Genomic DNA, 17,035 nt, shown 5'->3' with positions numbered 1-17,035 from the left:
TATGTAAAGATTAAATTCATCAACATTTTGTGAGTTCCTAAAATAAATATATCAAAACTCAATTGTCCTTTAGTATTGTTTACTGCTAAGCCCTTTACATAGAAAACTTTAAAGGTGACTTTCTTAATTTTTAGAATTTTTGAATACCTTGTTTTTCAACCAAATATTGTCCTATCCTAACAAACCAAACATCAAAAGAAAGATTTTTCAGTAATAACTTTGGAATAATGGTCCATTAGTTGATGTTAAAGTAACACTTTATTTTGATGGTCCATTTGAGTATTAGTAGAGTCTGCTTAATATCAGTTGATACTGCTGCTAAACAGACATTTAACTGACTATAAGAAGCTTTCTTGCTACATGTCAACTTACTCTAACACTAACCCTAAACCCAACCTGACAGTCTACTTGTAATCTAATGAGAATTAGTTGGCATGTAGATCCAATTTAACTTAAATTCACTAAACGGACCCTCAAAATACAGTTAGACCGATGTTAAATGTATTTACTAACATTACTAATTACCTTGTAAAGCATTTCTTAATTATAGTTCAAAATTAACTACAACATGAACTATCTAATGTTAACAAAGATAAATAAATACCTTATAAAAGTATTACTAATTGTTTATTCATGTTAGTAAATACATCGTTGCCACAGCAAGAAGGTCACTGGTTCGAGTCCTGGCTGGGTCAGTTGGTGTTTCTGTATGGAGTTCTCCCTGTGTTCTCCGGGTGCTCCGGTTTTCCCCCACAATCCAAACACATGCACTATAGGTGAATTGGCAGTAGTGTGTGAATGTGAGTGTGTTTGGGTGTTTCCCAGTACTGTGTTGCAGCTGGAAGGGCTTCTGCTGCGTAAAACAAATGGCAGTTCATTTCGCTGTGGCGACCTCTGAAATAGAAACTAAGCCAAAAATTAAATTAATGAATGTTAGTAAATACTTTAGCTGACGTTAACTAATGGAACATTATTTTAAAGCAGTGGTTCTCAAACTGTGGTACGTGTACCACTAGTGGTAGAGAGGCTTCCTTCTAGTGGTACGTGGAGGAATCACTGAATAATTAAAGTAAAAAAAATGAACACACATTTAACCCTTTGACGCGTACAATAACAATGATGTGATCGGTAAATTGGTTTTACTAGGCTAAACCTTTTATTTTATTTTCAATTTTCTATTGTTTGTTATGTATTCTGTCATTTGAAGCTAATTTCCTCCCCATATTTGTAACGGTTGTTGAGGGCGTATCGGGTATTTTTCTATCCCAACGTTTACAGGTATAGTTTAATCACTTGCTTTTCTGATACAAATAGCCTACTCTAAATTGCAGTAAGCAGATTTAATTAAAAAATTTAAATATGTAAATCCAATTTATATATCTAAAATACAAGCTAATGTTTAAACTTCAAAGATATTCAAATAAGTCATATATAAATGGATCATATATTTCAAAATTTATCAAAAACTGTTTATATATCAATATGATGACTTATAGCTTATATTTATGAGGTCCAAGGAACTTTCTAGGTGTTGATGAATTGACTACTACATGACAATACCTTACATTTAAGTACACAATTTCTTTTTACTTTTTAATAACAATGATTTTATCTTAATATATATATATATATATATATATTATGTATGTATATATATACATACAGTTGAAGTCAGAATTATTAGCCCCTTTTAAAAATGTTTATATATATTTTTTACAATATTTTTTTTATATTTTCCAAATGATGTTTAACAGAGCAAGGAAAATTTCACAGTATGTCTGATAATATTTTTTTCTTCTGGAAAACGTCTTGTTTATTTTATTTAGGCTAGAGTAAACACAGTTTTTAATTTTTTAAAAACCATTTTAGGGACAAAATTATTAGCCCCTTTAAGCAATATTTTTTTGATAGTCTACAGAACAAACCATCATTATACAATAATTTACCTAATTACCCTAAACTGCCTAGTTAACCTAATTAACCTAGTTAAGCCTTTAAATGTCACTTTAAGCTGTATAGAAGTATCTTGAAAAATATCTAGTCAAATATTATTTACTGTCATCATGTCAATGATAAAATAAATCAGTTATTATTATAAATGAGTTATTAAAACTACGTTTAGAAATGTGCTGACATTTTTTTCTCCCCATTAAACAGAAATGGGGAAAAAATAAACAAGCGCTCCAATATTTCTGACTTTCACTGTATATATAGGCCTGTTTGCCTTAATTAAGTGGATAGGACAGTGTTTTAGACAGGAAGCGAAATGGGAGAGAGTGTAACCAAGGTAGTGACACTGACAACAGAGGTGCAGATCCACATGCAGGTTTATTAGAATGATCAGGCAAGCAGTGGTCAATACAGGGGCAAACCAGAGTCGTAGTCAAAAGGCAGGCAGCAGAAAGAAATTATACAAAAAAACAAGGCAAGGATCAAACACATGGAAAAACAAGACAAAGGAAAACACATCGTAGTGTCACTAAACAGATAACAAGTCTCAGCAAGAGTGTTTGTGTTTGAGCTGTACTTATAATCCATGAATCAGTCCTTGAGCAGCTTCAGTTGTGCGAGTGTAATCAGTCAGGATCTAGAACATGTGTGTGATTGGAGTGCATGTGTAAAGTTGTAGTCCATGAACTGGCGGATTTGTTTGTTTGAGTGTGTGTGTGTGTGTGTGTTAATCGCTGGTGAAAATGACAGAGAGGGGGTAAGGACAGGAAATGTCCACAAGCCGGGATTCTAACTTGGGACGCCCTGAAGTGCTACTGCACCATATGTCAGCAAGCTAACCACCAGACTATTGCGCTGACAGAACAATGAGATTTTAAATTAACTTTTAAAAGCACGTTTTAATTTAAACGTTGGTGTTTTATTTCCTTTTACCTGTAAGCACAGTACAGTGTTAATGTTCAAACTATTTATAATGTTTAAAGTGGCTGACAATAATAAATATTCATGATAATAAGAATGAATCTGCCTGGTTTTTTAACTGTGCAGTGCTGTAACTGCTTAATTAGGCCTACTACACTGCTGTATTTCAATGCCGGTCATAATGGTGATACTTGGAGAGACCATTTTTTTCTAAGGTGGTATTTAGTGAAAAAAGTTTGAGAACTACTGTTTAAAGGGTAACCGCTTATTTACTCAGTTTTTCTTTTACACTTATGACTGCATTTGTGATTCAGGGTCACAAACGACAAACATTATTAATAAAAAAGGTTATTTAGTACATTTAAAATAAAGTATTGTATCAGAACGTCAAAGCAAATGATCAAATCAGTGCTCTAGAGATGTTGCAGAGGGAACACAAACTATACTGTATATTGTGTATAAAGCGTGTCAGATTGTAGAAACTGAATGTGTGTTCAGAGCATCAGGATGAAGATGATCAGAGGAAAACAGAGGAACAGGAAGCTCTGAGTGACACTTTTAGCTCCATTACACAGATTCTCTGAACAACAGGAGATGTTCTGAGCTAAACCAATTGATGTTACAGCAACACAAATAGAACTTGAAGCACAGCCTTTTAGAGTCATTTCCTGGCCTTCGATAGTCCCTGGTGAACAGAAAGAAAACTTGATTTAATCTGGGATTCTGTAATCTGTGTCAAATTCTCAAACACAAGAGAGAGAAAAAAATAATGACTACAGTCTACGTCTTTTTCCATATTCTCACCTGTTGCTGTAACGCAGAGATCGTCACTGCCTGAACAGTTCAGTACATTAAAGCAGTTATTACTCTCATCACAATAGTAACAAGTGTTTCCATTGAGAGCGTCAGTGTTGGAATCTGCAGGAGGGAAGCAAAAGGTATAGTTCTTTATTTTCTGTACAAATTACGATATCTAATAAAGCAACACTCCTTTAGCTGCTACATTTAATCAATTCTTAACCAACATACAACCTTTATTTTAAAGTACAGGGCAATTCAGTTGGCGGCCCGCAGATCAAACCCGGCCCCTGATACAAAAAGTGTGAACAAGACATCACAAAATAAATTTAGTTCAGTTGAAAAAATGGCCGCTGTAGTTATAAAGTGACCAGGCTGATCTAACGACAAAATGTATTACGATTTGTCAGTATAGTGGGTAATTTGTATAATTGTGTATGAGTTAAATCGTTCAAAAATGTACGATTTTAAAAAAAGAGTCGTGGCACCTAACCCCACCTTTAACCCCAACCATCATTAGGTGATGAGCAAATCCTACTAAATTGTATGAATTAGATCAGGGGTTCCTAAACTTTTCAGCACGCGACCCCTAAAATAACAATGCCAGTGACTCGTGACCCCCAATATCCTCTGAGGTGGTTATAAATACAGAAAACTTACATGCAATGGCGCACACACACACACCAATAGACCAAAGTCTATTCTTTGTTTACATTTTTTTAAATGTATGTCAGTGCTGTAAATGGGCCAGAAAATCAATCTGCTGCATCTGACGCTTTTGCTGTCTTTAATATAATGTATTTACCCCAGGGGTCGCAATCCAATAGAACTAGTAAATAGGCTACTATAAACGACTGTTTTTTTCTATCTTCAGTTGATTATGGATAAAATATGGTAATCCTTATGGCCTAATAATAATAAGTAGATTTTTGGAAATCACCAGGCGACCCCCCTTCATTGTTCCGCGACCCCTCAAGGGGTCCCGGCCCCCACTTTGAGAACCACTGAATTAGATCATACGAATAGATACGAATCAGCCACTAAATCAAAAAGTTACGAATTGCTGTGAGATTGTGTTGGAAGTGACGTGCTTCTGTTCAATACAGCAAGAGCTGTAGTTGAAGGCTGAGCAGAGTGAATTAAGCGAGTGGCACAGGCAGCCAAAAACATGTGGATATATTTAAATAAAAGGCCTTTTGGACAATGCACTGATATCGTTAATAGGGATGCAATGATTAGCCGATTTCACAATTAATTGCACTTTAATTCATTACAGTTAATTAATCATAAAGGCACCTCAACGCCACGTTTCTGTTGCACAGAAAAAAACTGCTGCAACTAAACAAAGTCATGCCAACTGTGTGCTTGTTTAAAGTTCCAAGCTTATACCCAGGCTAATATGCACACACATTGGATTAACTATAGCAGCAGGCTGTTCAAATATTGCGTCTTTTCTACATGCAAGTTCATTATTTCCAATGGAGACGTGCGCATATTGGGAGCGAAGCGCACGACTTGCAAGTTGACCGACACACTCGCGCCATCCAGACGCACACAGTAGAAAAGATCTCAAGCTGTTGAGAGTTGCATGTGGCTGTACAGTGCAGTGTAAACAAAATATACGTTAGACGAATTATGACAAATGATTAAAATGAATATGTATGTATGAGCGCAGATAATAACAACAACTCATTTAAATCTTTAGCTAATATATAGCTTAAATGACCATTAGATAAATACTATTTTTTAACCTAAGTTCATTCTGAAAATGTAACCACTGGACGTTTCTTGAGAGCGTGATTTACATGGCTGGAGGTACGTATGGGCGCATTTCATTTTTTCAAGAGAATGCTACGGGTGGTGTGGCGCCGCTCCTCTTTGCGCTTGCTGGCTGACAGCTCACTTCCGTTTGGAGGGCTTTCCCGCTGCAACCAGTTTGTCCGGTTAGCTTGTCGTGTACGGCGGCGGAGCGGAGAGCTGGAGGGGAGCCGACGGCGATGACAGGGTTTGAGTCCGGGGAAGAGCGGTTTCAGAAATCAGGTAAAACAAAAACAGAATCCAAAAAATAAAGTGAACGAGTTCATAACTGGGCGAGACTTTTCTGAAATCCATAAACATGGTCAAAATCAGGCGAAGTCTTTTCTTTTACTGGAGGGCTTTTGTAAATTATTGCTTGGGTTTAGGGAAGCGAGCGGGCAGGCTGGCAGGTCAATCGGTAAAACCGGTTGGGTTTAGGGAAGGAGGAGGAGGAGGATGGGTCGGACAAATAAGCCAGCCACCCAGTCAGTCATTCAGTCAGTCCGACAGACGGTCGCTCGACAGCAACCTCTGGCAGCTTTATGCGAGAACAGTGCGGGCACGAACGGTGCTCGCGAGAGACATTCGCGATGCAAAAAAGCGCGCACAGCGGCCTCTTGTGGATTCGCGAAAACAAAAACTGCACAAATACGTACCTCCCGGGACTTTTTTATTCATTCTTACTTTTATTTATTTATTCATTGTTTTGTTGTTTATTTTTGTTGTAAAATTATCACTCAAACAGACTATTGTTTATTTTTTATTTATATTTTGTGCTTTATTTGGTTACTGAGTAGCAATAAACAACACTTTAACACAGCGGCGTCCAAACTCATTCCTTGAGGGCCGGTGTCCAGCAGATTTTAGCTCTAACTTGCCTCAACACACCTGAAAGGATGTTTCTAGAAAGCCTGATAAGAGCTTGATTAGCCAGCCCAGTGTGTCTGACTGGGGTCTGACTGCAGGACACCGGTCCTCCAGGACAGAGTTTGGACACCCCTGCTTTAACAAATAAGCTGTTTTCATGTAATTTTCTAAACTAATAGTGTTTTGAATAAACACATAATAATGGTGATAACTGTAAAACCATGATTATTCTTTAGACTATTTAATCGTACAACCAAAATCTATAATCGTTGCATCCCTAATTGTCATGCAGTTCAAAACATAAGACATGAATTTGTTTGAATGTAGAAGATGCCTACTTGAGTAATACACTGATTTTGTTGTGCTTCGAAACACAACATCAAAAAAAAAAAAAAAAGCCACACTGTACAATGCAGTGATGTTATGTAGTTTTAAAATACAACATATTAAAGTTTTAGGGCCCTATCATACAGCCGGTGCAATGCGGCTCAATGCGTGATGCAATTGTTGTTTGCTAGTTTTGTCTCAGTGCAAGAGTCATTTTGATGTTTTACACCACGTTGTTTAAATCGCAAATGCATTTGCGCTCATATGCGCACCCATAGGTGTTCTGATCTACAAAATGGGGTTTGTTGAGGCGTATTGCTGGTGCGTTGCTATTTTGAGAAACTATAATAGACTGTTCTAAAGACCAGAACAAAGCCAATCTAAAGTCCAGCGCAGAGCGTGTTAGTGTTAGTTGTGCGCCTCACTTACACATTGCTTAATACACACAGGATGTATAGCAATACGCAAGTATCTTTACATATGAAAAAGAATTCAAATATTAGAGATATATATATAGGATATAATAATAATAATAATAATAATAATAATAATAATATATATATATATATAGGATATAAATATAAAGGATTAAAATATTACAAAACATATTATTTTCTAGCCTTCTTCATCTCGGGGGGCTTTTTCAGTTCATTCATAACAATTTGCTTTTTTATAATGTTATGACTATTAGCAGTATTATTTATTATCTGCATATTTATATTAGTTTTATTAAAAGCAGGCTTAGATTTGTCCACCTGTCAGGTTTTGGACCATATGGGGCAAAGCATGTGTTTTAGGATATAACTCAGGTTTTTTGAACACACTTCATTATTATTGTTCATTTATTCGTTTGCTGGAAATAAGAACTGAATTTAGAAATAGTTTTGAAACAAATCTTTGCGCTTAACAAACAAAATGAATTATTTATAGGCTAATTGATGTCTGTGCCTACAACACGTTTCTCTATCCACGAGAGTGAAATTGAAAGTAAAGAACGAGGAGGCTCATCTCTCATTCTCGCGCTGCAGATGCTCTGTTTAACTGTTTTCTCTCTAGTGAAGTGTTCAGTTTTTCCACTTACAAAGTCCGTCATGTAAATAGCAAATGCGCTATGGTGCGATGCAAATGACTCTCAAAGGGAATGGGAGATGAGACTCTGATTGGTTTAATCTCAAAACACACCTATAACTCATTAAGAACATAAGCTCAACCCTGTTAGACCATGCGCTACGGTGCAAAGCGGATTTTTCTGCCCTTATATTAGCAAAAAGTGGATTCTGACACGCCCTTAATGCTTATGCGCACTGCGCTTCAGACTTTGTGCAGGGATCTTCAAAATAGAGCTCATTATGTAGAAAAAGCCAACGTGAGTGTCTTAAAAAACAAAAATGCAGCATACAGGCTCTTATATGTGGTGTCATCACTCATATTGCAAGTCATATCTCTCAGGCCCCTCATTTGAGATGCTTTTCATGAACTGGCCCCCATGACAAAGTAATTGAATTGAGCCCTGTTACAGTGTAACGAGTCGTGACTTACAGATAACATAATCAATTGGATATGGTGAGTGTAGTATAATACCTTGTGCATCTTGGATGTTACACCGGTCACTGTTACAGCACTCAGAAAATATCATTACAATGCTGAAGTTGATCGAGCCATTTCCACAATCAGCAGCACAACCTTTAAACGTCTTATTAGTACCAAGGTCAGCTAAAAACAATGCGACAACACATTATTTTAGTACATTTCACACATTTTCCTTTTTTATTTTTTTATGCACAGTTAGCATTAGGTATTGGCCGGTGTATGATTTTGAAGTTATGATAACCTTGGATATAAATATCACGATTTCACGGAATCACTGTATTATGATTACTGCTGTAAAATATACTATTTTTAAAAGTCTGGGGGAAAAAAACAAAGACATCTTTTCCCATTTAACACAGGGTGGGCCATTTATATGCATACACTTTAATAAAATGGGAATGGTTGGTGATATTAACGTTCAGTTTGTGGCAGGTTAGTATATGTGAGGTGGCAAACTTTTCAAGATGAGTGGTGACCCTGGTGGCTGTTTTGAAGTCGGTCATCTTGGATCCAACTTTGTTTTTTTCAATAGGAAGAGGGTCATTTGACACATCAAACTAATTGGAAATTTTACAAGAAAAACAATGGTGTGCTTGTTTTTAACGTAACTTTATTCTCATATGAGTTATTTACATATAATGTGTCCAATGTGCTGCTCATTGTATTGGATTGTCAATGCTACCATCTTCTCCCATTCTTCACACACTGAAATCAACACTGCAGGAGAAATGCCAACACAGGCTTCCAGAATCTGTAGCTTCAGGTGCTGCACATCTTGCATCTTCACACCATATACAATTGCCTTCAGATGACCCCAAAGATAAAAGTCTAGATTGGGAGACCTTGGGGCCATTCAACTGGCCCACGAAGACCAATCCACTTTTCAGGAAACTGCTCATCTAGGAATGCTTGGACCTGACACCTATAATGTGGTGGTGCACCATCTTGCTGGAAAAACTCAGGGAAAGTGTCAACTTCAGTGCATAAAGAGGAAAACACATCATCATAGCAATTTCAAATATCCAGTGGCCATGAGGTTTCCATTAATAAAGAATGGCCCCACTATCTTTGCTGTCTATGGTGTGAAGATACAAGATGTGCAGCACCTGAAACTATGGATACTGGAAGCCTGTGCTGGCATTTCTCCTGCAGTGTTGCTATCAGTGTGTGAAGAGTGGGAGAAGAAGGTTGCATTGACAATCCAACCCTGCTGAAAAAAACAGCTTAAACCAGCCTAGGCTGGTTGGCTGGTTTTAGCTGGTCAACCAGGCTGGTTTTAGAGGGGTTTTAACCATTTTCAGGCTGGTTTCCAGCCATTTCCAGCCTGGTCTTAGCTGGTCAGGCTGGGAGATGACCAGCTAAAACCAGCTTGACCAGCTTAGCCAGGCTGGGAGCCCAGCCAAAACCAGCTATGTCTAACTTAAACCAGGCTGGTCAAGCTGGTTTTAGCTGGATTTAGCTGGTCATTTTCCAGCCTGACCAGCTAAGACCAGGGTGGAAATGGCTGGAAACCAGCATGGAAATGGCCAAAACCCCTCTAAAACCAGCCTGGTCAACCAGCTAAAACCAGCCAACCAGCCTAGGCTGGTTTAAGCTGGATTTTTCAGCAGGGAACACAACGGGCAGCACATTAAACACATTTTTAAGTGGTCAGAAACTTGTAAATAACTCACGAAGGAATACAGTTACGTTAAAACCAAGCACACAGTTGTTTTTCTTGTGAAATACCCAATAAGTTTTATGTGTCAAATGACCCTCTTCCTGTTAAAAAAACAAAAGTTGGATCATAGATGGCCGACTTCAAAATGGCCACCATGGTCATCACCCATCTTGAAAAGTTTGCTCCCTCACATATACCAATGTGCCACAAACAGGACCTTATCAACCACTCCCGTTTTATTAAGCTGTAACCATATAAATGGCCCACCCTGTATTTTAATTTAATTTAATTATTGTTTGGAGCAGTAAACATGTCAGACTCAATTTAAATGAATCGTTGACTTCTGCTGTCTTCATTTCTTTTAAAAACACTGATTTCTTCACAAATTAAATGTCATCTTTGGATATAATTTCTGCTGGAGTTACTGTTGTCCTTATACTTAAAAAACAGTAATAAAGAAATCTTACACATACACTACCTTAGGAAAGGTATTACAGAAAATTTTGCTGGTTTTAAAATCCTGACTTTTCCTAACCGCGGTATACCTTCAAAACGGTTATCGTCCCATGCCTAATTAGCATAACTGGTAGGAAATAAATAAAATGCTGGAAACCTGTTTGAAACATACAACACTAGCACCTTCCTCATTCAAATGCAACAGTAAAATTCAATCCATTATATTGGACTTACCAAGTTGCGGTATCATTGTAGTACTCTCACACATAGTAGTTCCACTGGAGCATGCTGTTTCTGTCAGGTTTACACAAGAACTGTTACACTGGTAACAGCTGAGAGAGTGTCCTTTAGTGATGAAAAAGAGAAAGAGAGAGACATCAGCTTGTACACTGCAATTAAAAGCCATCTAACTACAAAAAAAAAAAAAAAATGATTTAAGAAGATGTAGACTAGAAACAAGTCAAATCATTCGCTAGTTCAACAATACTGAGTACTTTTTAAAAAACGAGTACAATAACACTTGTTTCAAGCAATGTATTTAGTTGAATAATCTTAAAACTAGCTTGTTAAGAGATTTTTAAACTTTATGAAACACCAACTAAAGTTACTATACAGGAGAATTCCTCTTCATTTAAGAATTGTCATTGTACAATGCTCAGGATACGAGTACACCACTCATAAGTCTTTCTTTAAAATTTATATTTTTAATAGGAAGCTTTACTATATTATATTTGTGCATATACATTAGATTAGTCAGTTCTGAAGCCTAATCTGGAGTTTATGTAATGAAATAACTTATAATAACAGTCGAAAAAATAGTACAGCCAAATTTATATGTCATAAAAAATATTAAATACAAATAAAAAAAAGAGGAAAAATCAAGAGAAGCAAACAAATTGGAAAAAAATATTAGAAATTTTGTAGATTGTAATTTTTATTGTGATATTAAGCATGAATTTAATTTTAGTATATTTCAATTTCTAAAGATGTTCAGTGACTAAAATACTCTTTTAATAAATATATCTGTTTAATAAATCTGTTTTGTTTAAATGCACCTAAATATTCCCTGAGAAATACTGTAGATAAAATATACTGAAGCTTAATGCGAAAAAGACACAACAAAAATATTTTGTTACGAAAGAACGAGCATGTGTGATTGAATTTTTTTTTTCATCGGTAAGCATAAAACAAATTACAACTGCTAAAATAAGAATACGTGTGATTATTGAACATTTTTAATGGGCCAAAAAAAAAAAAAAACACACACACATACACAAACAAGTTATTATAAAGTATTTAAAATACAACTAAAAATAAACTATTATAAAGTATTTAAATTCTACTAAAACAAGTTATTCTAAATTATTTAAAATACAACTAAAATCAAACTATTATGAAGTATTTAAAATACAACTAAACAAGTTATTATAAAGTATTTAAAATACAACTAAAAATAAATTATTATAAAGTATTTCAAATACAACTAAAAACAAGCTATTATAAAGTCTAGTAACACTGGATACTGCTCCTTCAACAGACATTTACCTGACTATAAGAAGCTTAGCAAGAACATGTCAACTTACACTAACCCCAACCTGACAGTCTACTAATAATCTAATGAGAAGTAGTTGGCATGTAGATGCAATGTAACTTAAATTCAACAAACAGACCATTAAAATAAGGTGTAACCTGAAGTCTTTAAAAGACAACAACAACAACAATAAAACAGCTAAAATAAAGTCTTTAAAAAATCAAGCTAGTCTTAAATTATGTCTCTGATTTAATCTAACTTTGCATTTAAGCTTCATGAACGATAAATAATCTGTATATAATCATATAATGTTACACTACTTGATATTGCATGATAATTTGTTTTTAATACAAGATTAACATGATTTTTATTTACTAGAAATAAGATTTAACTTTAGTTTTTTAACTAATTATTTGTCTTTGTACTGTACCTGTGGTGAAAATAACAAACAGAAGAAAAACTGCGATTTGCTTATCCATTTTTGATCAGGAGGTGAATGAGAAAACACACCTACTGTATGCAGAGCTCATATACGTTTTCAAAAGGGGAGGGTCTTGATGACAAATGAAAGCGTGGCAGAAATTTATTTAGACTTCTGGCATCACAAATCTGAGATTAAGTAATTTAGTTAATGTTAAATATGTGTAAGAAATTGCTAGGCATCTATAGCTTTGTAATTTAAACAAAATAACAACAACAAAAAATCTGACATCTCTTTGACATCTCTGACATCTCTTATATCTCACATTATCACTGTATGTTCAGGTTAGTAGAGAGAACTTTAATAAAATATGATTACTCTTAAGTTAAATAGGATAACTCTTGAGTTAAACTGTCAGAACTGTTCATCTCAGTGATGTTAGATAACGTTGATAGAAAGGTACTGTTAGTACCCGACAATATTTACACAATCATCAATAGTGTGTTGGTTCACCCTCAGTATAAGTGACATCCTGTTGTCACTGGGCTACGGTCAGCCAGGTTCATGCAAATCAAAACTTATTCAAAGCTAAATTTTCACAGACTCGCCACAGCAGATTATCCAATATAGGCTGGTTTTAATTCACCAGAGTTTCTGGCAACTCAAGGACACCGTACAATAAAACAAGAACACTAAAACAACAAGAGAAATAACAAAAATACACACAGCAATAGTGCAGATAAAATTAATTCATTAAGTATTTCAAGAGTTCGCCCTTAGCTGATGATGGATTATGGAGCTTGTTTGTCATGCTGTCCCGGGAGAGAGCCCTGAACTTGTGAGATCCTCGAGCCCGGGGCTCCCTCCCATTGCAGGGCGAGAGGGGAGTCCGAGTTCCGGTAGGTCTCGAGAACTCCCCTGCTTGATAATGTTGGAAGCAGATTAATGCGATGAAGTGTCTATGCTGTCAATTTAGATTTGTCAATTTACTTATGTTACATGTTTTTGGTCTGTGGGAGGAAACCGGAGAGCCCGGTGAAAACCCACACAAACACGAGGAGAACATGCAAACTCCGCACAAAAATGCCGACCGGGCCAGGAAGTGTCCGAGCCGGTGACATTCTTGCTGTGCAGCCGTGGTGCTAACCACTAGGCCTCCGTGCTGCCCTGACAAGGAAATGAGAGGAGTAGGGGTGGAAGGGGGGATTCTCCAAGACGAAGATGGCTGAAGTAAGATACTCTGGTTCCCCTTCGGGGGGAACTTCAGCACTATAAGTGGATTTGATTTGTAAAATCCACGCATTGGGAGGTTCGGTTCAGAAGCTACTCGTCTGAAAGAGTATTGAACGGGCCAATTAAGAATGAATTGGCAGCGCAAGCCTGCGCAGGTGAGCGGCATAAGCAATCAACTGAGTATATAAGCTCACCTGGCGCCAGCAGACGCTATCCTTTTCGCTTCAGAGACTTTCTGATCGAGTCGATGAGGGTTCCTCCTGCTGTGACCAGCGATTCTGAGCGAACGAGAGCATTCTCCCGGTCCAGAGTGTGTACACGCAGTGGCAGACGGTCGAGCTGGGTTTCTCCCTTGCCTGGCGTTCTTTGGGTCCGGTCCTCCAGAGCGGTGCGTATAAAGTTGCAAACTTCACAGAAAGAGCAACACAGTCGTGCAGCACGTCCTTATCAGGACGGCGCTCCGACTGTGCGTTTCTGGATGCGGTGGTTTCCTGTCCTCGGATGATGGGCGCGGGCACTGCGTTACATGTCTGGGGGTCCAGCATGTTAATGCGCTGCTCGCGGGCAGTTCATGTCGTCATTGCGATGCCATGACTGTTGCGCAAGATCGCGGTTAGCCTTTGCAAAAGGGTGAACCACCCCAGTTGTCCCCTGCTCTGCAGCGGGCACTCGGGCAGATCTGAGGGTTTCAGCGAGAGATAATCCGTCGCCCACGGGCCCGCGGACCTCCCGCTCCTCTAAGCGCTCCATCCAAGCTTCGGGCGGGGGAAGCGATCCGTCTAACAGATGGTAGCCCTTACGCCCGATGACACCGGAGACCAGATGTCCACCGCGGCATCGGAGGGTGGGCTTTCATTGTCCGATGATGATCCAGACCCGCTCGCCCCCTTCGGGCTGGTGAGCGCTGTCACTACGGATCCTGAAACGGACATGTTAGCCGTGCTTTCCCGGGCTGCTTCGGCCGTGGGTTGGAGATGGTTTATCCCCCAGCTCCGCGGCCGGACCGACTAGAGGGGCGTTCCCTTCTTCCCGGAGGTGCACAGTAGGCTCACGCGGTCTTGTAAAGCACTTTTTTCTGCTCGTGCTGCGTGTTCCTCCACCCTAACCACTCTTGACGGTGAAACAGCCAGGGGGTATGTGGCGATTCCTCAGGTTGAGTGCGCGATGGCGGTAAATCCGCGCGGCGCCTCTTCTTGGCGGGATCCGCCTCGTCTCCCATCCAAAGCCTGTAAGTTATCTACCTCCCTCGGAGCTAGAGCTTACATAGCTGCGGGCCAGGCTGCTTCCGCCTTGCATGCGATAGCCACCTACTAGCGCTACCAAGCGCAGGCGCTGGCCGAGCTGCACGAGGGTGGGTCCAACCCAGGCTTACGAGCTTCGCACCGCCGCCGACTTAGCTCTTCGGACTACTGAGTCCGCTGCGTGTGCGTTGGGGAGGACGATGTCCACATTAGTGGTCCAGGAGCGCCACCCCTGGCTGATATGCGCAAAGTCGACAAAGTCCGCTTTCTTGACTTCCCCATATCCCCAGCCAGGTTCGGCGACACTGTCTGTGAATTCACCCAGGAATTCAAGGCGGTGAGAGAGCAGTTGGTGGGTGATGTCTTATCGGCGGTCCGTAGCCCGCTCCGCCCGCCGTGCCATTCATACCTGCTCCTCGCCGAAGGCGCCCGCCTACGAGAGCTGCTCCGCCCCCGCACACGCCTCAGGCGAAGCGAGCGCGTCGGGCACCTCGGAAGCAGGCAGCCCCCCTGCCCAGAACGCCGCTAAGTCCGGCAACGGACCGCGAAGCGCCCCTGGGACAGGCCATCTGGAGAAGAGGGAACTTGCTCTTTCCCCGCTGGAGGGCGGGGCCCCATTTCCAACGGCACTTTTTACTGCCATGAAAACATTATGAAAGGGCACTTTTCACTTCCCCAGATGTGACAGCCCGAAATCTGCCAGTCTGGGACGCTATGCTTTCTAGCTTGCAGATTCGGTGCGTTTCGCCAGTGGCTCACGAGCGCTGGGAGGACGGTCTCCTTTCTCCCACCCCTCGAGCCTCCCCTCCGGAGCTCGGGTTTGGAGTGAGAGCAAATATCTCACCTCCAGCTTTTCCGTGGGACCCGCGAGCTTCCCGGATCAGCACACCCACTCCGCGCTGCCCCACTGCTGGTACGTCAGCGATTGTAGCGATGAGTCCATTAGCGAGAGCTCTGCCTGCCTGGTTAGCGCGGGCCAGCTCTTCGCGGTGGCTCATACGCACAATCAGACTCGGCTATGCGATTCAGTTCGCGAAACGGCCCCCCAAGTCACGGGTGTGTATTCACCAGGGTCAGCCCCCTGTCCGCCCCTGTCTTGCGAGAGGAGATTGCTGTCCTCCTGGCGAAGGATGCAATCGAGCCGCTCCCTCCAGCCGAGATGGAGAGTGGGTTTTACAGCCCACGCTTCATCGTGCCCAAAAGAGCGGTGGGTCACGGCCAATCCTAGATCTGCGCGTTTTGAACCGCTGCCTGCACAAGCTGCCGTTCAGAATGCTCACGCAGAAGCGCATCCTCCGGTGCGTTCGTCCTCTGGGTTGGTCTGCAGCATTAGACCTGATGGACGCGTATTTCCATGTCTCCACTCTTCCTCGCCACCGACAGTTTCTGCGGTTTGCGTTTGAAGGTCGAGCTTGGCAATACAAAGCCCTCCCCTTCGGGCTCTCTCTGTCTCCGCGGGTCCTCACCAAGCCCGCGGAGGGTGCCTCAGCGCCCCTTCGGCTCGCGGGCATCTGCATACTCAATTTCTTTACGACTGGCTGATTTTTGCCCTCTCTCAGAGCAGTTGATTATGCACAGAGACAAAGTGCTCTGGCACTTCCACCTGTGGGGGTTTCAGGTCAACCGAGAAAAGAGCAAACTCGCCCCCGTGCAGAGGATCTCTTCTCTCGGGCTGGAGCTGGACTCGGTCACCATGGCAGCGCGCCTCTCCGGAGAGCGCGCTCAGCTGATGCTGTACTGTCTGAGAGAGCTCGACAGTAAAATAGTGGTCCCACTGAAACTATTTCAGAGGCTCCTGGGGCATATGGCATCCGCAGCCGCTTCATGCCGCTCGGATTATTCTATATGAGACCACTTCAGCACTGGCTTCACGATCGAGTCCCCAGACGCGCATGGCACGCGCGCGCACACCGAGTCTCTGTTACTGCGCTGTGTCGCCGCGCCCTCAGCCCTTGGAGCGACCCCTCGTTCCTACAGACCTGGGTGTCTCTAGAACAGGCGTCCAGTCTTGTTGTCGTTTCAGCAGACACTTCCAACACGGGCTGGGGGGCTGTGCGTTGCGGGCATGCGGCTGCGGACCTGTGGAAAGGTACCCAGTTGCATTGGCATATCGCCTGGAGCTGTTGGCAGTGTTCCTCGCTCTCCACCGTTTTTTTCCGGTGCTGGAGCGGCAACACGTGCTGGTCAGGACGGACAGTACGGCGGCGGTGGCGTATATCAGCCGTATAGGGGGTATGCGCTCT

The 17,035-nt window shown here is 40.9% G+C and overlaps 1 protein-coding gene and 1 long non-coding RNA gene across 4 annotated transcripts in view; one reads left to right on the top strand and one right to left on the bottom strand.

The window, feature by feature from the left end:
• The window catches only part of LOC137488778 (uncharacterized), a 385,094-nt gene that overhangs the window by 287,553 nt on the left and 80,506 nt on the right, over nucleotides 1–17,035 (top strand). The gene's annotated exons all lie outside the window — the stretch shown is intronic.
• ly6m2 (lymphocyte antigen 6 family member M2) lies at nucleotides 2,310–12,395 on the bottom strand. Its single transcript, NM_001386334.1, has 5 exons — nucleotides 12,328–12,395; nucleotides 10,601–10,711; nucleotides 8,242–8,373; nucleotides 3,676–3,789; nucleotides 2,310–3,556 (listed from the first exon to the last, which is right to left on the bottom strand). Exons 1-5 carry the CDS (start codon nucleotides 12,374–12,376, stop codon nucleotides 3,366–3,368), a joined length of 597 nt encoding a protein of 198 aa, NP_001373263.1. The 5' UTR covers nucleotides 12,377–12,395; the 3' UTR covers nucleotides 2,310–3,365.

This window comes from Danio rerio, chromosome 21 (genome assembly GCF_049306965.1).
Source record: "Danio rerio strain Tuebingen ecotype United States chromosome 21, GRCz12tu, whole genome shotgun sequence".
In the NCBI taxonomy this organism is placed as follows: domain Eukaryota; kingdom Metazoa; phylum Chordata; class Actinopteri; order Cypriniformes; family Danionidae; genus Danio; species Danio rerio.
This window is presented reverse-complemented; position numbering and strand designations above follow the sequence as displayed.